The 18,860-nt window shown below is 43.5% G+C and overlaps 1 protein-coding gene across 6 annotated transcripts in view; it reads right to left on the bottom strand.

Annotated features, from left to right (window-relative positions):
• Positions 1 to 18,860, bottom strand: part of DEPTOR (DEP domain containing MTOR interacting protein) — a 53,544-nt gene that overhangs the window by 15,677 nt on the left and 19,007 nt on the right. For 3 of the 6 annotated variants that reach the window (XM_035124824.3, XM_035124825.3, XM_035124823.3), the window contains exons 5-7: positions 14,120 to 14,298; positions 2,282 to 2,467; positions 928 to 1,062 (exon numbers count right to left, since the gene is read on the bottom strand). In XM_035124824.3, coding sequence (XP_034980715.1) covers positions 928 to 1,062; positions 2,282 to 2,467; positions 14,120 to 14,298 — 500 coding nt within the window. The remainder of the gene's footprint in view (positions 1 to 927; positions 1,063 to 2,281; positions 2,468 to 14,119; positions 14,299 to 18,860) is intronic. The other 3 variants (XM_088675872.1, XM_088675871.1, XM_035124826.3) reach the window with 1 other exon arrangement.

Raw genomic sequence — 18,860 nt, 5'->3', positions numbered from 1 at the left:
GAAAACTTGGACAGCTTTGGAGAGGTCTGTTGCTAGACTAGACCAATTCAGATTAACCTTAGAAGACGAACACTCTCACATGTTAAACTCCCGTATATTCAAACATAGCCTATTAGAACTCAGATCTAGCCTTTCCTTAGTTTTCAATGTACATTAAAATTTATTTATTTATTAAGATGAGGGAACATGCAAACTCTTAGTCCTCCCCTCCTTAAATGTAAATTGGTTACGCCATATACACATTGTACCTGCTCTGGCGTGCTCTGGTTCATGGGGTCACGAAGAGTCGGACACGACTAAACGACTGAACAACAACCACCTTTAAAGCACATTCAAAGCACGTTATTTCCCTCAAAGAATTCTGGGCACTGTAGTTTACCCCTCAGAGTGTTACAGTTGCCAGCAACCCATAAGAAACAATGGTGCCCAGAATTCTTTTGAGGGAAATAATGTGCTTTGAAAGGGTATTTGGTTTTGCAAAGACATGCCCCTTCATTAAAAACAAATACACTCCTGCTATCTCAAAGCTAAATTGCCTGGATGTCTTCTAGGGGGTAAAGTATATGTGGATTTAAATGCATATCTGCATTTATAATGCAGTTTACAAAAATACTAATAGTGGCTGCTGGGGATAGGCAATTGCAGCAAGCTAATGGCAGAGCGTTTAATCCTTTCTTCCCCCTGCTATGGTCCCAAAGAAAATCATTCCTCAAAAGCTGCTATTTGCATTGGGAGGAAAGCTAAGAGCAGCTAGTGTCATCCAGACGCTTTCACAGTGATTCCAATTATCATATCAGCAGTTGCTGTTTCTGGTTTGTTTTGTTTTGAAAGCATGCACGTGAAATGCGAAAGTGCATCTAAAAAAGTGCGTCGTGTCTAACTTGGCTCCAACATTCGCCAATGCAAACAAGTCTTAGCGATCCTTACCAGATTTGGGGTTGCACAGAACGGGAGGACTGCCGCTGAGCGTTGGGCTGCTGCTGAAGTACCCACTGCTGCCACAGCTACTCATACTGCTCCGTCTCACTGCTGAGACAATCTTTATCTCTTTGGTGGGGCTCACTTTCCCATGCAGAGGAGGAGGAGGAAGGGAAATAGGCAGGAGGACATAAATTAATTTCTCTCTCTCTTACAATTCTTTTTACCACCATTCATAACTTCAGAAGTTTCTAGTGCAGGTATCCCCAAACTCGGCCCTCCAGATGTTTTGGGACTACAATTCCCATAATCCCTGACCAATGGTCCTGTTAGCTAGGGATGATGGGAGTTGTAGTCCCAAAACATCTGGAGGGCTGAGTTTGGGGATGCCTCTTCTAGTGCATCTTGTCACCTTCAATAGTTCCATCACTTTGATGACGAACTGCTCATTTAGTACAATGGCGCTTTTCAAAACAAATATGCAAAGCCTTTTGGGTGGGGTTTTTTTTTGGGATGGCCATTTCACCTGTATATTGTTATATCAGAAATGCCACTGCTCTGATTTTATATCTGGTGGTCACCTAAATTTCTAAAACTTGTGTTGCCCATTCATGAACAGCTACATCTTAGAAAGATTTAGTGTACTTCCATACACAAGTGGTTTGGGTTTTTTTTTTTTTGCTCCAGGCTGCAATGCCGTATGAACCCAATAGGACTTACCGGTACTTTTGGCTAGGTATGTATAGGATTGTGAAATGCGTCAGTTGCACAATATAAAACCTAAACTGGCCAGAATGCTCGCTCACATTACTAACGTTTTTCTTCTGCTTTCTCTTCTAAATTAAGAAAAGATTTATGCTTTCATAAATAGCACAAAAGAGGATCAACTTCAATATGGGAAGCTGCCGCCTTGTACTAGATTGTTTACAGGGCATCTGCCTGTAATGATCGAAACCTTCTCCTCCCATACTTCCCCTTTTCAGCTTCTGGGTTTTTTCCAGGGCACAGAAAACCCAACTTTTAGGGGAAAAAATGGAACAGCTGAACAATTTCCTCAGGGATAGATGACCTAGCACACAGATAATCCAAGGTGGGAATGATTTGCATAGATTAAAGTGATAGAGTTCTCCTCTCTAGAACTCTATCACTTTAACATTTCATCTTCAAATAGCATTTAATGCATACTCTTCACTCCCCTCAAAGCAGTCTGCAAATGCTCAGGGGCACTTTTATGTCACACATTCCAAGTTCTGTGAGTGAGCTGCAGTGAATCTTGTTGAATCTTGGTTGAAAATACTATACAAATGGATAAGCTACTATTTTTTCCTATTAATACCTTCTTTCTGCCTCGGGACTCAAATACCTGAGAGGAAACTGGTGTGCCTTTTATTGTCATGGTTCTGCTTTCGTAGACAAAAAGGACTGTCATGACTCTCCGGCATCAAGCGGGACTTCTCAGCGAGCAGCTCCATCAATCTCCTCCTCCGGCGGAAATTCATTCGGAACTGGAACAGCAGATTGCTGTCTATAAAATGGTGTTTGTTGCACACTGGGAAGGAAAGAAGGTGAGAGGGAGAGAGAAGTGGAAAGGCGTTTTTAGTGGGATAGAGAACGCAGAATGTGTCGGGAATAAAGGAACAATGCTTTCAATAAGCTACTTGAAGTGGGGTGGAGAGGTTATTGGCAAAAATGGGAAGACGCAAGCAGATCAGGATGAACGCAAGAGAAACACTTATTATTGTACAGGTGCCACACAAAGAAATCAGAATGGATGCTCAGTGAAGACCAGATATAATATAACCCCCATGTAAGCTTTGTGCAAGGAAAGGATGAATGCTTAATAAACAGGAGAGGCCACAGATTCTAATTTCATTGCTCTCTGTAGAGTCTTCCAAGCCTTATATTAGAACTTACCCATTTGGAGTGGGGATTTTTTTTAAAAAAAACCTGTTATGGATCTATCAAGAGGAGCCAAGACTTGAACTGGGTGTTTTTTGGTTTGCATACTAATGCCTTTGTCGACCATTGGAGGCCATATAGAATGAACAGAGGAAAGATTATTATTGTTTGTCTTCAGGCTACAAAGTGGGCTCCATCCAAGGGCGTACCCACCATGCGGCAAGTTAGGGCAGCTGCCCTACTCTAGAAGCAGGGCTGGTGGGCAGAGGCGGAGCACAGCCCGGCGGAGCGCGAGTTCGCCATTCCCGCCGCACCGCGCCGCACCCTCCCTCCAGCTCCCCGGCGCGCCCTCAGGCAAGGCCAAGCGCGGCGGGGAACCAGGGAGCGCGGCGCGGTGGGCGGGAACGCCGAACTCGCGCTGGGCTGGGCTCCGCCTCTGCCCACCAGCCCTGCTGCTAGGGAGGGGCACAGCCCGGCGGAGCGCGAGTTCGCCGTTCCTGCCCGCCGCGCTGCGCCCTCCCTCCAGCTCCCCGTCGCGCCCTCTGGCAAGGCCAAGCGCAGCGGGGAACCAGAGAGCGCGGCGCGGCGGGCAGGAACGCTGAACTCGCGCTCCGCTGGGCTGGGCTCCGCCTCCGCCCACCAGCCCTGCTGCTAGGGAGGGGCACAGCCCAGCGGAGCGCGAGTTCGCTGTTCCCGTCCACTTTGTGGCCCCTCCCCTTCCGTGCCTTGGCCCCTCCCCTTGCCCCCCCCTAGTTTTGATCCTGGGTACGCCCATGGCTCCATCCCCCAGAGAACAGATTGAGTCTCTATGTACTGAGGTGCCTATAAATATTTCCAGATAAGTGTTAGTGAAAACTATCTAACTCACCACCTTCCTATCTCCCACTCCATTTAGACAGATGCTTTCCTTTTGAGCTTGGCCCAGCCAACCTGAGTTTTGGACTTCCCATTCTGCATGATGCTCTGAATGTCTGGCTCCTGGGACTCCTAGGTAATACACCAGTCTCTGCTCCTGTACACACTCAAGAGTATGTCTCTGCGCTAACAGGACCACAAAACCTGGTGTTTATTATTTAGATCAGGCTTGATAAGTCAGGACAGGTTTTGCTATATTACATTTTCAACATGCACTCTCTCAACAGAAACATCAGTTCATTCTCACTCCTTCCCCTTAAGGCAGCAAGAGCTACTTACAATCAGCTGTGTTTCCTACCTGCTGTTATAACTTCTGGAAAGGTCTATGCCAGGTTTGAGAATATGTTTGGTGCCAAGACGGACTGAATTTATACCCCGTCCTTCCTCTCCAAGTTGCCCTGGGCAGCAATGATCTCTTTACCTTTTGCAAAATTTTACACAACATGCTTTGCTGTTGAAAAAGAATGCCAGGCTCAACTCCGTGCCCAGAAATAGCTGCAGTATAAAAAATGCATCTACATTATTATTGCAGCAGTAATTGTCCAGAACCACTAGTTCATAAAAGCTGCAGTCCCCGAATACCTTAGGCAACAGGAAGGATAAACTTCCATTTCCTGAAAGCATTGCAATTAATAATGGAGATAAATGTGTTGGACATTTGCCTATGAGCAAATGATGGACTTGAAGAAAGAATACAGAGTGGGGTTCATTTCTACTGCAAGGGATGTCCTAAACTGCTGAATATTGAGACTCATGTGAATGCTAACCACCCTAGATGAATTTTGTGTCTAAAGATACCTGTTCCTCACTTCTCATTGGGTAAATGAACACTGAGAGTCACATTTAGGTTACTGTCAGCATTCACATCTGTATTTTGGGGGGACATCTGTGTGTGATGTTGATTTTTCAAATAGATGTTTTGTAAACAATATTGCAAAATGCTATGCAAAATAAAACATTTCATAAACAAAAGCATGAAAAGCAGATAGAAATCAAAGGTAATGACTAAAAAATGTTCATAAGAATGTACCTTACCACATAGTAATTCTATAATGTATCCTGAACATCCACAATTCACCAAATTTTGGACATCAACTATAACATCAACATTAAATATATAATTTTGAATACTACCTTTTTGGTACTTTCACAGTGAATCATTATCCAGAGTATATTTTCATTCTTATGAAGTTACTGAATTGAATGTAGAAACATCGCCTACCATTCCGTCACACCACTCCATTTTAAAAAGACTCTATGGCTATGCTCACACATGCTCTTTGCTTGATGACTCAAACATTGAGTGGTGACTTGCAAGCGTAGAAGAGCTATCAAATCAAATCTTAAGAATAAAGGTGTTGTTTAACTCTAAACAACACTGCTTGAAGGAGATAGTCAACATGGTAAACTGCAACTCCTTCTTGTGTTAAATTTTTTTTTAGTGATTCGTTTAAGATGGTCTGATGTTTCCTCAAATTTCTGATGCTGACATAAAAGATTAGAATTCAAGTGTTTCTGTCCTGCTTAGAAAAGTGGAATAAGCCAAGTACTGTACTGGCCGGACATTGGTTAGCCACCATTTCACTTATGCAAATCATAGCTTGTGCCATCAGAGCAATGAATTCATGCAAACTCATGTCTTCTTCGTGGAAGACAGCTCCCATCCTTCACTACTCTACAGCTCCAATACTACAGATGATTAGGCCATTCACATGCTCTCAGACTCAAACTGATGGGTCACTACTGGTTGTCTGAAGCACCCTTCAGACTATGGAGGGTGGGGACTAGATACCAAAAAAAGTTACCCAACTATAAGGACATATACTAACATGGTTCTTAAAGCTGGAGCATTATTGGAACAGTGGAATCATGCAGTCCAGTCTAGGTGTAGATTTTTCATGATTAACCACATGGCATCTCCTTCCATGAAACTGATTCATAAAGTCTAAAGCTGCCCCTAAGAGCATGACCACACGGCAACTTCCTATAACCTCAATTTTTTATGTAGCATGACACTAGAAGAGAGAAAAAAAGCAGGTCACATGCAGTGTGGCATTTATGTACGGCATGCTTCCATGTGGATTGTGATGCTGATACCCCAACCCCGCACTGGCTGAACTAGCAATGGGGGTAACAGCACATCTAAAGCTATCTTCTTGGACAATTGAGATGGTATGGAAGTTAAGGAAGACAAAGATTGGAGCTGCCAAGATTTCATTATTCCAAGTGCTGACAAAAAGACAAATTGCTGCGCTCCCTGTCATTCGCTTCTTCAACTGCCGCTTGCAATTATTGTTATTAAAGAGATTCCAATAAGCTACAGTCACTCCATCTCAGCCTGCTTTATTTCAGCTTTCTGGTTTATTTCACTGGCAACTTTATTGGCTTGTCACACCAGGTGTGCTTTCCAATTCCCCCCAGGCCTTCATTAAGCTGAATAGTTTTAAAATTAAAATTGCAGAGGACGTTACATTTCGTAGCAATTCATTTCCTGGTTCCTAGATTCTAATTACACCATGGATGGTGTCTGACTTCATTATGCAGAAAGCAGGTGATCTCATGGTTTTAAATATATGCAGTGATAACTGTGGGGTGAGAAACAGAGCTTTAGCACTGTAAGTGAAAACCAAACTCAGTGGTAGAGAACATAAGGCTAGCTGTCTCCTAAGTCTGATTCCCCCCACCCACCACGTACACTGAATATCCACTTTCGCCAACTACATTATTTTCAAGCTTGGCCCAGCTCACAAAGAAAATATCTGAACAAAGTCCACTTTATTTTCCTACATTCAGTTCCAAGAATCTTCCAAGAACTGAATGAAAAAGATTGTGAAGAAATCACTGTCATTATGGAAAACACCACAGATTTCCAAACCATTAACTCCTCATCTTTTGAACATTTGGTGCATGAATCTTCTATAAATGCTTTAGGATAGTGACCAATTCTTTTTTAAAAATAAAATAAAATACTAATTTCTTTTGCATATGCAAAATCCTGGAAGAGGTGTTTTTCTGCCCTGCCCATATTTCTTAGAGATTCATGACCTGATATTCATGTTAAATGTGCACTTTTCATCTCTGCATAACCCAGGTGTGTCACACACTGCCCCACTAAGTACAATAGCAGAAGGGCTTCCCTTCCTATTCCCCCCCCCCCAGTGGAGAATAAATGTTGTTGTTGTTTAGTCATTTAGTCGTGTCTGACTCTTCGTGACCCTATGGACCAGAGCACACCAGGCACTCCTGTCTTCCACTGCCTCCCGCAGTTTGGTTAGACTCATGTTCGTAGTTTCGAGAACACTGTCCAACCATCTCATCCTCTGTCGTCCCCTTCTCCTAGTGCCCTCAATCTTTCCCAACATCAGGGTCTTTTCCAAGGATTCTTCTCTTCTCATGAGGTGGCCAAAGTATTGGAGCCTCAGCTTCACGATCTGTCCTTCCAGTGAGCACTCAGGGCTGATTTCCTTCAGAATGGATAGGTTTGATCTTCTTGTAGTCCATAGGACTCTCAAGAGTCTCCTCCAGCACCTTCTTTATATCAGTGTTTCTCAACCAGTGTGCCTCCAGATGTTTTGGGACTACAACTCCCATCATCCCTAGCTAGCAAGACCAGTGGTCAGGAATGATGGGAGTTGTAGTCCCAAAACATCTGGAGGCACACTGGTTGAGAAACACTGCTTTATATAATATAACCTTCTTTATGGTCCAGCTCTCACTTCCATACATCACTACTGGGAAAACCATAGCTTTAACTGTACAGACCTTTGTTGGCAAGGTGATGTCCCTGCTTTTTAAGTTACTCTCTAGGTTTGTCATTGCTTTTCTCCCAAGAAGCAGGAATCTTTTAATTTTGTGACTGCTGTCCCAAGCTAAACACAGTCAGAGCAGTGCTGTGACACAATTGTTGGTAGCTTCGAGAATTGTTGTTTGCACGGCATAGCTCATAGCTTCTCTGAGTTATTCAAGCCCCTTCGCCATGACAAGACAGTGATCCATGAAGGAGGGAGAATTAATACCGCAAGACAAAACCTAAGATATTGCAGAGAACTTTCCCCGCATTCCTTCCAAAGGCTTTTTGGTCTTCAGAGCTAATCTGGCATCTGTAAATGTGCTTTAATGGTAGCAACAATTCAAAACATCTACCCTGACATTAAAAACCCAGACGTTCAGTTACTGGTGTTCATCTATCTTTCTATCCAAGCCAATTCCCAATATTATATCCCACTCTCCTAACATTTCATCATGTTTTACTGGGCTCAAGAAAGGAGAATTTTGGTTGTTCCAGGGAGTTGGACTTAAACCAATGGGTTCAAATTACAAGAAAAGGGATCTAGACGAAACATTAGGAAGAGCTTTCTGAAGATATGAGTGGTTCAGCAACGGAATGGACCACCTTGGAAGGTGGTGGACTATTCTTTGTTTGATTATTTTAAGTAGAGAGTGAATAGCCATCTATCATCTATGCTTTGGTAGTAAAGGTAAAGGATCCCTGGATAGTTAAGTCCAGCCAAAGGCTATGGGGTTGTGGTGCTCATCTCACTTTCAGGCCGAGGGAGCCGGCGTTTGCCGAACTTCCTGTAGAGGCAGGAAGTTATAATAGATTACTTTTGAGGAACCTTCCAATTCTATGACAGAGGACAGTTTGATCTCTAAAGGCAAGGAACAGTTTGTCCCAATTGCAACTGTGTCTATAGATGCTTTTACTTTTGCCATCCATTCCACCATGGGAGAGAGAGGGCCTGTACCACTCCTCTCCCTTCTGAAGGTAGCTGAAATATTAGGGGAAGGGGCACTGCTACCCAGCCTCAATGAAGGTGACAGATCTTTAGCTAGTCTATATTTCTAAAAAGCTCATGCAACATTCTATAACAGTCTAGGGTCACACCAAGATATAAATCTCAGGGTGGGGTTATATGCAGCTGTCAGCATGAGACAGCAGCTACACCTCACCTGGAGAACTGTGTCCAGTTCTGGGCACCACAGTTCAAGAAGGATACTGACAAGCTGGAACGTGCCCAGAAGAGGGCAACCAAAATGGTCAAAGGCCTGGAAACGATGCCTTATGAGAAACGGCTTAGGGAGCTGGGTATGTTTAGCCTGGAGAAGAGAAGAGAAGGTTAAGGGCCATGTTCAAATATATAAAAGGATGTCATATAGAGGAGGGAGAAAGGTTGTTTTCTGCTGCTCCAGAGAAGCGGACACGGAGCAACGGATTCAAACTACTGTACAAGAGAAAAGATTCCACCTAAACATCAGGAAGAACTTCCTGACAGTAAGAGCTGTTCGGCAGTGGAATTTGCTACCAAGGAGTGTGGTGGAGTCTCCTTCTTTGGAGGTCTTTAAGCAGAGGCTTGACAGGCATATGTCAAGAATGCTTTGATGGTGTTTCCTGCTTGGCAGGGGGTTGGACTGGGTGTCCCTTGTGGTCTCTTCCAGCTCTATGATTCTATGAATGGCTTTGATGGGCCAGCTAAACCAGGTGAGGGCAGCCAATGGGTCTCAAACCTTCCGTGAGTTAGAGACTTCCCCTGCATGCAAAGAAAGGCTCTAGCGCATTGAGTGGACAAGACCAATAGTGGGTCCAATGGTCAAGAAGGAAGTTTCTGCATGGGCTGCAGAGGGAAGTGAGGAGTAGGTGGGGCTCATCAACCTGGGAGAAGGGAAACTCTGGTCCTAAACCTCTGCTGCCTTGAAGGAGATATTTGGGAGAAGAAAAGGCTAAGGCGTGAAACCCTACACAAATCCAGAGTCCCTAAGACCATTGCATGTTTCCTTCCAACAATTCCTGCAGCCAAGCTCTGCATGAAGTCTTTAAGTACATGCTATGCATACATCTCAAGTTTACCAAATTGGGAAAGACCAGGACCAACTTAAGGCACAGAGCATTGCCAGAAGTTCAAGAGGAAACAGAATGTTCTGGTTAGAGAGGCAGCTGGTGTAACATAGTGGTTAACCTAGAACAGGGGTTCCCAACAAAATTTTCTCGAGGACCCCTCATCGAGCCGCTATTGTGACAAGGACCCCCATTAATTCCTAATACTAAAATTAAAAAGTGAGAGCCAAATTAAGAGTCTTTTTATATTTTATATTTATACGTTTTTTACAGTTACAACAGAGTACTCCATCAGTATACAGTTAGTTTTAATTTTCAGTTCTTAATGAGATGAGTTAAATCTGTCCTTTGAGTCCATTATTTCTGAAATATTAGGTTCCAAACTTGAAACTTTCACTCTGAAATCCGACCGCATGTCGAGCCGATTCCTATATTTGTTTTTTATGAAACACATGGAAGAAAATGCTTGCTCACACCGATATGTGGTTGCAAATGGAAGGATCTTTTTCATTGCCTTATCTCCAAGTTTCTTGTAGTCCTTGCGGCATACAGCAGAACTACTGCCTCTATCTAATTCTAGTTTTGCGCTAGACTCTGCTCATGCAGGAAGCGGCCAAAACAAAAAATCTGTTATCATACGAAATATATTTAATATATTTTTTTATTCTAATAGGATCTTGAGGACCCCTCTGGCATAGCTCGCGGACCCCTGGGGGTCCCCGGACCACCTGTTGGGAACCACTGACCTAGAATTCTGGTTGGAACTTTGTCTCTGCCATCAACTCCACAGATGTCTGTCCCCTCAGTCTCACCCACAGCTGCCAAGTTTTCCCTTTTCTCGCAAGGAAGCCTATTCAGCATAAGGGAAAATCCCTTTAAAAAAGGGATAACTTGGCAGCTATGGTCTCACCTACTATACCTGCAAAACTGGGATAATAGTACTGCAAGGGTTGTTGTAAAGGTAATTACAAAGTAATGCACATGAAATGCTTTACACACTCAAAAGTGTTCTGGAAACACAAAACATTTATTATTATTCAGACAGGGATTTAGATACGAAAGCTCTTGCCTCAATGCTAGGATTTGAACTAAAGATGACAGTCCAGGCCCTTTTCTATGACAGTAAATTAACTAGAGAAGGAAACTGCATGTCATTATTCTTTGTGCTTATTCAGCAATAAGGGTAGTCGAGTTCTATTATAAACTGTGACAGCAGTTTATAAAGACAACCAATGAAGCACAAAGGTATTTTATCCTACACTCAATCGTCAGCCAAATATCTCATTCAGCTCTTGCCAGGCTACAGCAGAATGCCAATTAGTGTTAATTGAAACTGTATTGACAATGCTGACATATAAGTCACAAAGAATGGCTTGGTCCTTGGAGAGCAGAGGAAACTTGCCAACGGATCCATGGTATTTACTTGCAAACTGAGCAGACTCTATAAAGATTGCAGTAAACAGACAACGGAGTGAAAGGCAGGCAGCTGTTGTTATTTCAAAGTTAGCTTGCAATTTGGAAACAGGATGGGGGGAGGTGAGAAGGGAAGATTTCTAATTTTTTAGCTATGGTAGTTTCAGTATAAGTACAGATGCAGTCAAAACAGATGTTATTTTTGTTTGCTACAGCTAAAATCCATAATCATTCCATCTCAGCTGAGTGTAACCAATATTGTTTCTAACTCGGGCGAAACACAATGAAATCTATAGAAACTAAGTCTTTAAACCAAATCTCCTACTGGCAAAGTATTATAAATACAGAGCTTAGCCTCTCTGGGCTTTAATCAGATTTTACACCAGTCCTTTTCATCCTAAGTTCTTGGAAAGTCAATAAGAACACTCCATTTCTAACATTAAACAGGAGCAAGGGAGTTGCAAACATTTCCTCTAGCTGCAATTCCAACGTGTTTCAGTTCCCCAGGGGAAATCATACAATGGACTTTCCTTGGAGCTGTGGCTGTAGGGGTTGCCATGATGAAATCCTGCACTTCAGAATTTACCACTACACCATTCCATTGCACTGTGCTTGGTGGTGCTCAGGAACTGAAAACAAGCAACTTCCTCCCACTGGCAACCATAATTTTTTTGGGGGGGTGCAAAAGTTGCTTTGCTTTTTGGGGGGGAGTGCCCCAAAGCTGCTGCACTTTGGGGGGGGGGGAAGAGAACAGAAATAAATGACAAATAATACCTTCACTGGAACTAACACACAGCACCGACATAGTCTGCCAAAGTGCCAAAAAAACCAGCACAGAATGGGTTAAAAAACGAACGCTGTTACACCCAATCATCGTCTGCCAAAGCGCCAGAAAAAACAGCACAGAAAGGGTTAAAAAACAATCTCTGGCTACCAGCAGCAACAACAAAAAAGGATCCGGGTTTTAACAGCGGAGGCAAGCTGTAGGATGAGTGGGAGAACAAATGGGGGGGGGGGGACAACAACAACAGCGCGAATGGGCTGATGGGGCGCGTACCAGCAGTGAGGGCTCCGCGTGTCACGTCTGACACGCGTGTCATAGGTTCGCCATCACTGCTCTAGTCCAACCCCCTGCAATGCAGAAATCTTTTGCCCGACGTGGGGCTCGAGCCCACAACCCCCTGAGATTAAGAGTCTCATGCTCTATTAGCTGAGCTATCTTGTCCATGAGATAGCAACCCTGTGAAAGGAAAGAAGCACCCAGCCTGTCTTTGTGTATTCATTCCATCACAAACCATAGCAAAACTTGAAAGCCTTGCTATCACCTCATTCACTTGCTACGCCAACAAGGGTCTGCCAACACACTGGCATGCCAGCAGTTGATATTATCGCTCCTGCTCTAGCGGGGCGAGTATTGGAGCTGTGTTCAATTCCCCTTCCTAATCCACTATACTACTGGTGCAAGGCCAGGCACAATTCCCTCACTTTCTTCCAGGAAGAGGTGAAGGGCTGGAGTTTGTCTGTGCATTGAAGTGCTTTGAAGGCAATTTAGAGGAGAGAGAGAGAGGCTCAACATCGTTGTAGGTCTGGTTTGTAGATCCCTGGAACTGTACCATTCTGAGTGGAAGAGACAGTTTCACTGCTGTGTAAAGGCTCTGGGTGATATTCAACTATGTTTTGCTCAAGAGTAGGCCCACTGAAATCAATAAGCCCAACTAAGCCAGGTCCATTCATTTCAGTAGGTCTGAGTGAAACCTAACTGAACATCAGTCACATACTCTCCCCCACCCCCCGCAAAAGCTCTGGTGCAAGTTCTTAACAAAGTTGGCAGGAGGTTCTGCAGAATCCAGATAGAATGAGGAGAATCTACTATCTAGAGAGAAAGCTAGTAAAAGTGGTGCTGTGATACTTTCTTTTTAAAAAAGATGGACAGCCTGCCTGAAGCAGATGGGGGACTAAAGGGGCCAAGGCTGATGGCTGAACCAGTATACAATGTAAGATGTGTCTGTCTGTGATGTGGCAGATTAAGAACCTGCAGTGGCTTCTCTCCCTCCCTCCCTCTCTCTCCCTCCCTCTCTTTCCATTATCTTATCTTCACCCTGTTCTACTTCTCCCTTTTATCTCCCAGTCCTTACCTATAGCATGTTCTTGCCACTTCAGAGGCCAAGGGAGTATACTTTACTTGTGTTCTGTGCCCTTAGCAGCTGGCATCCTATAAATTACTCTCTGGCAGCAAGATTAATTGAACAACTATGATGTAAGCCGGCGAAAAGTCATTCATTGTGTTATTTCCAGCCCAAGTTGAAGAGCAGTAAGATTAAAAAACCAAGTGAAAACCCTCAGAGCCAGTTGTAATTCAATCACTTTGAGGGTTGGCATTGCCAAGGGACAACAAGATTGCTACAAATAAATACAGGACAATAAGAAAGGATGATGTGGCCCAAGTCCTACACTACCCAACTCTCCTCTGAAAATTACTTTCTGCTGGCAACAACCAGGCAGAATTGGACTTAAGATGTAACTAACTTTTGCTGGATTGTACTCTCACAGTTTGCAGCTTTGAAAATCAACTGGACATAAAAGATGGGCTTGCCCAGCTTCAGCCGAAATTTAGAAAAAGGAAAACCTTGCTGTGTTCTGAGCTGGTAATGTGTACACAGCCCAAGTCCTATGCCGTTGTTTTAAATTGGACTCAAGTCACAGCTAACTTTTCCAACTTTGGGCTCTCACAGTTGGCAGCTTGTCCTGAACTCTGAATCACTGGTTTTCCAAAAGGAGGAGAAACCACCCCAATCAAACCCTTCTTGGGTACAGATGAAAAAAGAAAGAAGGATATACTTCTCTCAGAAGAAGAAATATAAGCTGCTCAATAGGACATGGGTCAAAATGACCCATCTAAAGATGCCAGTCTACACAAATTGTGACCCACCAAGCTGGCCACTAACCACTAAGTATAGTTACTAATATAACTTTGTGTTTTGCTACCAGTCTGGGATTGCAAAAGTGAGGAGCATTCACAATATATATATGCCCACCACTTAAAAATATGTAGGGTTAAGCAGTCCATGTTAAAACATGCAACCACCTTATGAGGTCCTTCGCACCTAGACAGAGCTTGCTAAAGCAAGGGACACTTCTCACCATGCTGTATAATTCCGTGCTCCAGCAGCCTGCGACCAAGTTGTTCAGCGTCAGGCCTTGTGGTGGCCTCTCCTTCCTGGATCAACCAGTCAATCAGCTGAGATGCCATGAAAGTGCGTTCATATTTTATCCCTTCCTCTTCCCTGGCTTGTAAAAGTGCATTTTCGGTATTCATCAGCCTGCGACGAGAGAAGGGAGGGAGAGGAAACGCACGCACATGAAGGTTAAACTGCAGAAATGTGTTCAAGGTTCTAATTCCACCCTCGTCCAGGTTTACCCAAGGGTGGAGCAAGGACATTGCAAGTAATGCAAGTGGTTGCTTCCAGTTGGGAGCATTAAGAAAGCAGCACACATAGATCAGGGCATGCTTTGTATGCAAAAGGTCCTGCATACAATCAACAGCATCTGAGCATCTAATGAAACAAGGATGGTTTCCCCCCCCCCCCAAACACAGCTCCCAGTTCTTCCTTGTAAGGGCCCGTCATCATCCATATCAAAGCGTTTATCTGCTTTGCATTCGAAAGCTTCCAGGGTCAATCCCCAGCATCTCCCTGTAGGGCTAAGAAAGACGCCAGTGCTCTGCAAAATTCATACAGGTGATCTGCAGCATGTTGGTGGTTGAAGACATGAGACAGCACATCCATCACATTAAACAGTCGGTCTCTAACTGTATTGCTACAGTCTCCTTAAAAATGTTCCTCTTAACTGCCTTGCAGGTTTGATAAATCAGGCTTATCTACCCAACATCCTTATGAAATATATGGCCAGGAACTTAGTGGAGAAAGCCTGCAGCATATTAATCCCACAGTGAAAGCTAAAATTAGACCTATGTCGGTTGTTTCAGTGGGGTGGGGTGGGAACTGATGGTTGCTAACCAAGTAATAGGTCAATGAACTCATCTGAAACTTCGTGTTACGTGAACTGTAGAATAAGTTCACTTGTTCCTTCTTCTGAGTTCTTCCTGGCCTACAACGTGAAATAACAGACTTGCACCATTCGCATTTGACAATTTTCCAGATTCCTTTCAGGTTCACGAATGGCTAAACAGAAGTACTTCTTCTGTTTGTGAAAGGGAGGAAATCCTGTGAATGAAACAAGCTCTGCTGTAGGCATTTTTTTTATAATTCTAATGGTACCAAGTGTTTTAATTTTAATAGAATTTACCAGGAGAAAATGAAGCTTGAGCTAAAATATTTCCCCGACAGCATCAATAAAAAGCGAATCAGATACAGTAATCATTTGACAGCCCCTTTCCGTTCAAATGCAAGACGTTAGTTCTTGACTGCTGATACAGAATAATAGAAATGGTATGGACAACATTTTAGAGATGATACCTTCGATCACATCCTGTTCTCTCTAACTTAAAGAGATTCCCCCAAAGCCAATAAACATTAAGTTAAGGCTTTTTCTAAGCAGCTCTTATACTGGTTTTGTAGACTCTCTGAGTGGGAATTCTTTGTTAATATTTCTTTGACGAGTCTATAAATAACATGCCCGGCTGCTTGGTGTGGTCAGGAAGAACAAAAGAGATGCTAATGGCCGCAATGGACAGGCACATGAAAGGAATCTGGAAAATTGCCAAGAGGGGATTGTTGGTGGTAGCAGGGAATTTGCAGGACTTCCACATCAGGAATCCAGAAGAGATCAGCTAAAAAGCAAGAACAAAGACTCTGGAACTCCAGACCTATGCTGGTTTTATGCCACTTTAACCACCATGACTTCTTCCGAAAAATTGTTCATGGGCTTGCTAGACAACTAGACAACTTGTAGACAAATGTCAGGGGATTGTTGCGGCTACTCCCGAGTAAACACACCCAAGTCTGTTCTTTCTTTAACGGTTTTATTGTGCATAGTATTTACAGTGCAGAGATAGCAGAAAACATGACCTCCTAGTCACTCGCAGAATCCGGCAATGGCGCCCTTCTGCTCCAGGGCCAGCATAATAGCTTGGGCACCCCGAAACGCCGCCCTCTAACCTTGCGTTTGGGCGCGCGCCTCAATTCAGGCGCCAGAAGCAGCTGTGCTTCCTCTCCTACTTGTTGGCTGGAGTGGTGCAGGGGCTCTGATACATCGCTGAGCTGTGCCTCCTCCACTCCGCTCCCATCCTCATTTCCTCCCCCTGACCCACTGCTGCTGCTCTCGCTGGGCGAAGTGCTGGTCAGGATGATGGGGGGAGGCTCCCTGTAGGTAGGTCCCCTAACACCAGAAAACTTCAAATGAAATGGGAATGATTGTTGAAGCTGTTTAAGAGCTCGTCCACAATTTTTGCTTGTCCCAAGCCTAGAAAGACAGGTCCGGGAGGTTTTCCGCTTGCCCCATGCTTTCTAGGCATGGATCCGAATCGTTTTTTCGCCCCTTTCCCCTGAGAAACCTGTCTACCGACGAATCAGAACAAACATCCAACTGCAGAAAAAATTGTTGTTCTGATACAGCTGTAACCAGTGGCTTTTCCCAGGGGAAAGTGGCAGAACAAGCAGAAGTGTGGACAAATGCTACATCTGTAGCAGGGATTTACCCTAACAGTCCTGACCAGTATACATATACAGTGGAACCTCGGTTTACGAACACTTCGGTTTACGAATTTTCGGTTTACGAACGCCACGGACCCATCTGGAACGGATTAATCCACTTTCCATTACTTTCAATGGGAAAGTTCGCTTCAGTTTATGAACGCTTCAGTTTATGAACAGACTTCCGGAACCAATTACACCCATGCTTCGGGTTAAGTACGCTTCAGGTTGAGTACTCCGCGGACCCATCTGAAACGGATTAATCCACTTTCCATTCCTTTCAATGGGAAAGTTCGCTTCAGTTTATGAACGCTTCAGTTTAAGTACTCCGCGGACCGTCTGGAACAGATTAATCCACTTTCCATTACTTTCAATGGGAAAGTTCGCTTCACTTTATGAACGCTTCAGTTTATGAACAGACTTCCGGAACCAATTGTGTCCATAAACCGAGGTACCACTGTAAGTACAGTGGTACCTCGGTTTTCGAACAGCTTAATTCACGAACAACTTGGAACCCGAACGCTGCAAAACCGGAAGTAGGTGTTCTGGTTTACAAACTTTTTTCGGAAGCCAAACATGCTCTGTTTTGAGTCCCCCTGTGTTCCCTGTTGCGCTGCTAATTTGCGTCCCCCCCGTTGTAATTCAAACCTTCCATTTCCCATTGCAGTGTTCTAAGGTGATATTTGGAGCTTAGATTAGGTGCTTTTGTTTTTGCTATTTATTTTGCATTTTTTGTTTTGAGGCTTTTTCAGTTAATTTGCTTTTGTGACTGTATGGATCCCAGGTCAGCTACTGATTGATTGATTGATTGATTGTGTGGCTGCGGAAATGGATAAAAGCCCCCCATCCAAACAATGACCACCATCAGTGCAGGTAAGAAAGAAAATTATTTTTCATTTTTATCATCTACAATACTGTTTTATTTTATAGTACAGTACATTGATTATTGCTTTCATTTTATGGATCAATGGTCTCGTTAGATAGTAAAATTCATGTTAAATTGCTGTTTTTGGGGTTGTTTTTAAAAGTCTGGAACGGATTAATCTGTTTTTCATTACTTTCTATGGGAAAGCGTGGCTTGGTTTTGGAATGCTTTGGTTTTGGAACAGACTTCTGGAACGGATTAAGTTTGAGAACCAAGGTACCACTGTAGGGCATTATTTTGGCAGATCAGATAAGGCAGACATCCCCAAACTTCGGCCCTCCAGATGTTTTGGACTACAATTCCCATCATCCCTGGCCACTGGTCCTCTTAGCTAGGGATCATGGGAGTTGTAGGCCAAAACATCTGGAGGGCCGCAGTTTGGGGATGCCTGAGATAAGGGATATATCCCCACAGGACACTTCTGCAGTCATGACCGTTGTGAGCTCCAAAGGCCACATGGGACCTGTGAAACCACATCAATGAAATGCCAAAGTTGGTGACGAGGAATAGCTCAAGCCTGTTGTGTTGCAACACTAGAGAGATGCTTATCAAAACAAACCTGATAAACCACAGACATGAAAATATTTATTTCTCATATCAGTGTAATAGTTAAATCACCATACGCACGGGGCAGAAATCTTCAGAGAGCCAGTTTATACAGCCACTAGAATCAAACCTTCTTGTGGACTGCACCAGTTTCATCTGCATGTAGTGGCGGCAGCATATTTCATAGAATCAGAGAATTGTTGCGTTAGAAGGGACCCAAATAGTAATCTAGTCCAACCCCCTATATTTGAGTGGACATAGCATTTGGTCTGTATCAGTTCTGAGTACCTAGAGTAATATAAATTTGTTCAACGAGGAAGGTTTCGTTCAAAACCTAAGGAAATTCGTTATAGGCTAGGAATCCACATATACAGTACATTAAAAAAAATATCTCAGCAATGAAATGCAAAACTGAAGATGCAATCCCTCGTAACGCAAACTTGCTGGTTTCATGCCCATTTGAGTGGAAACAGTGAGATACTGGATTTTATATACTGTAATCCTGGAAGTTTAATATCAAAAACATACCTATAAGTATCGCTAGAAAGATTACAGCAGAAAGAATAAATAATTGATCTGAAACTGAACCTCAGAAATGTCTGAGGTTATTTTGGGGAGGAAAAAAATCCAATCCTTCCTTCCAATAAAAACATAAGTTCTCATTTCTTGGGATTGCTTCTTATTAACTTTCGGTCTATGAGATGCAATGGGAATGGTTCCTTTTAATTTAGTCCTCAAAACAGGGGCTAGAAAAAATGGA

The sequence above is a fragment of the Zootoca vivipara genome, chromosome 8 (genome assembly GCF_965207765.1).
Source record: "Zootoca vivipara chromosome 8, rZooViv2.hap1.1, whole genome shotgun sequence".
NCBI lineage: Eukaryota > Metazoa > Chordata > Lepidosauria > Squamata > Lacertidae > Zootoca > Zootoca vivipara.
This window is presented reverse-complemented; position numbering and strand designations above follow the sequence as displayed.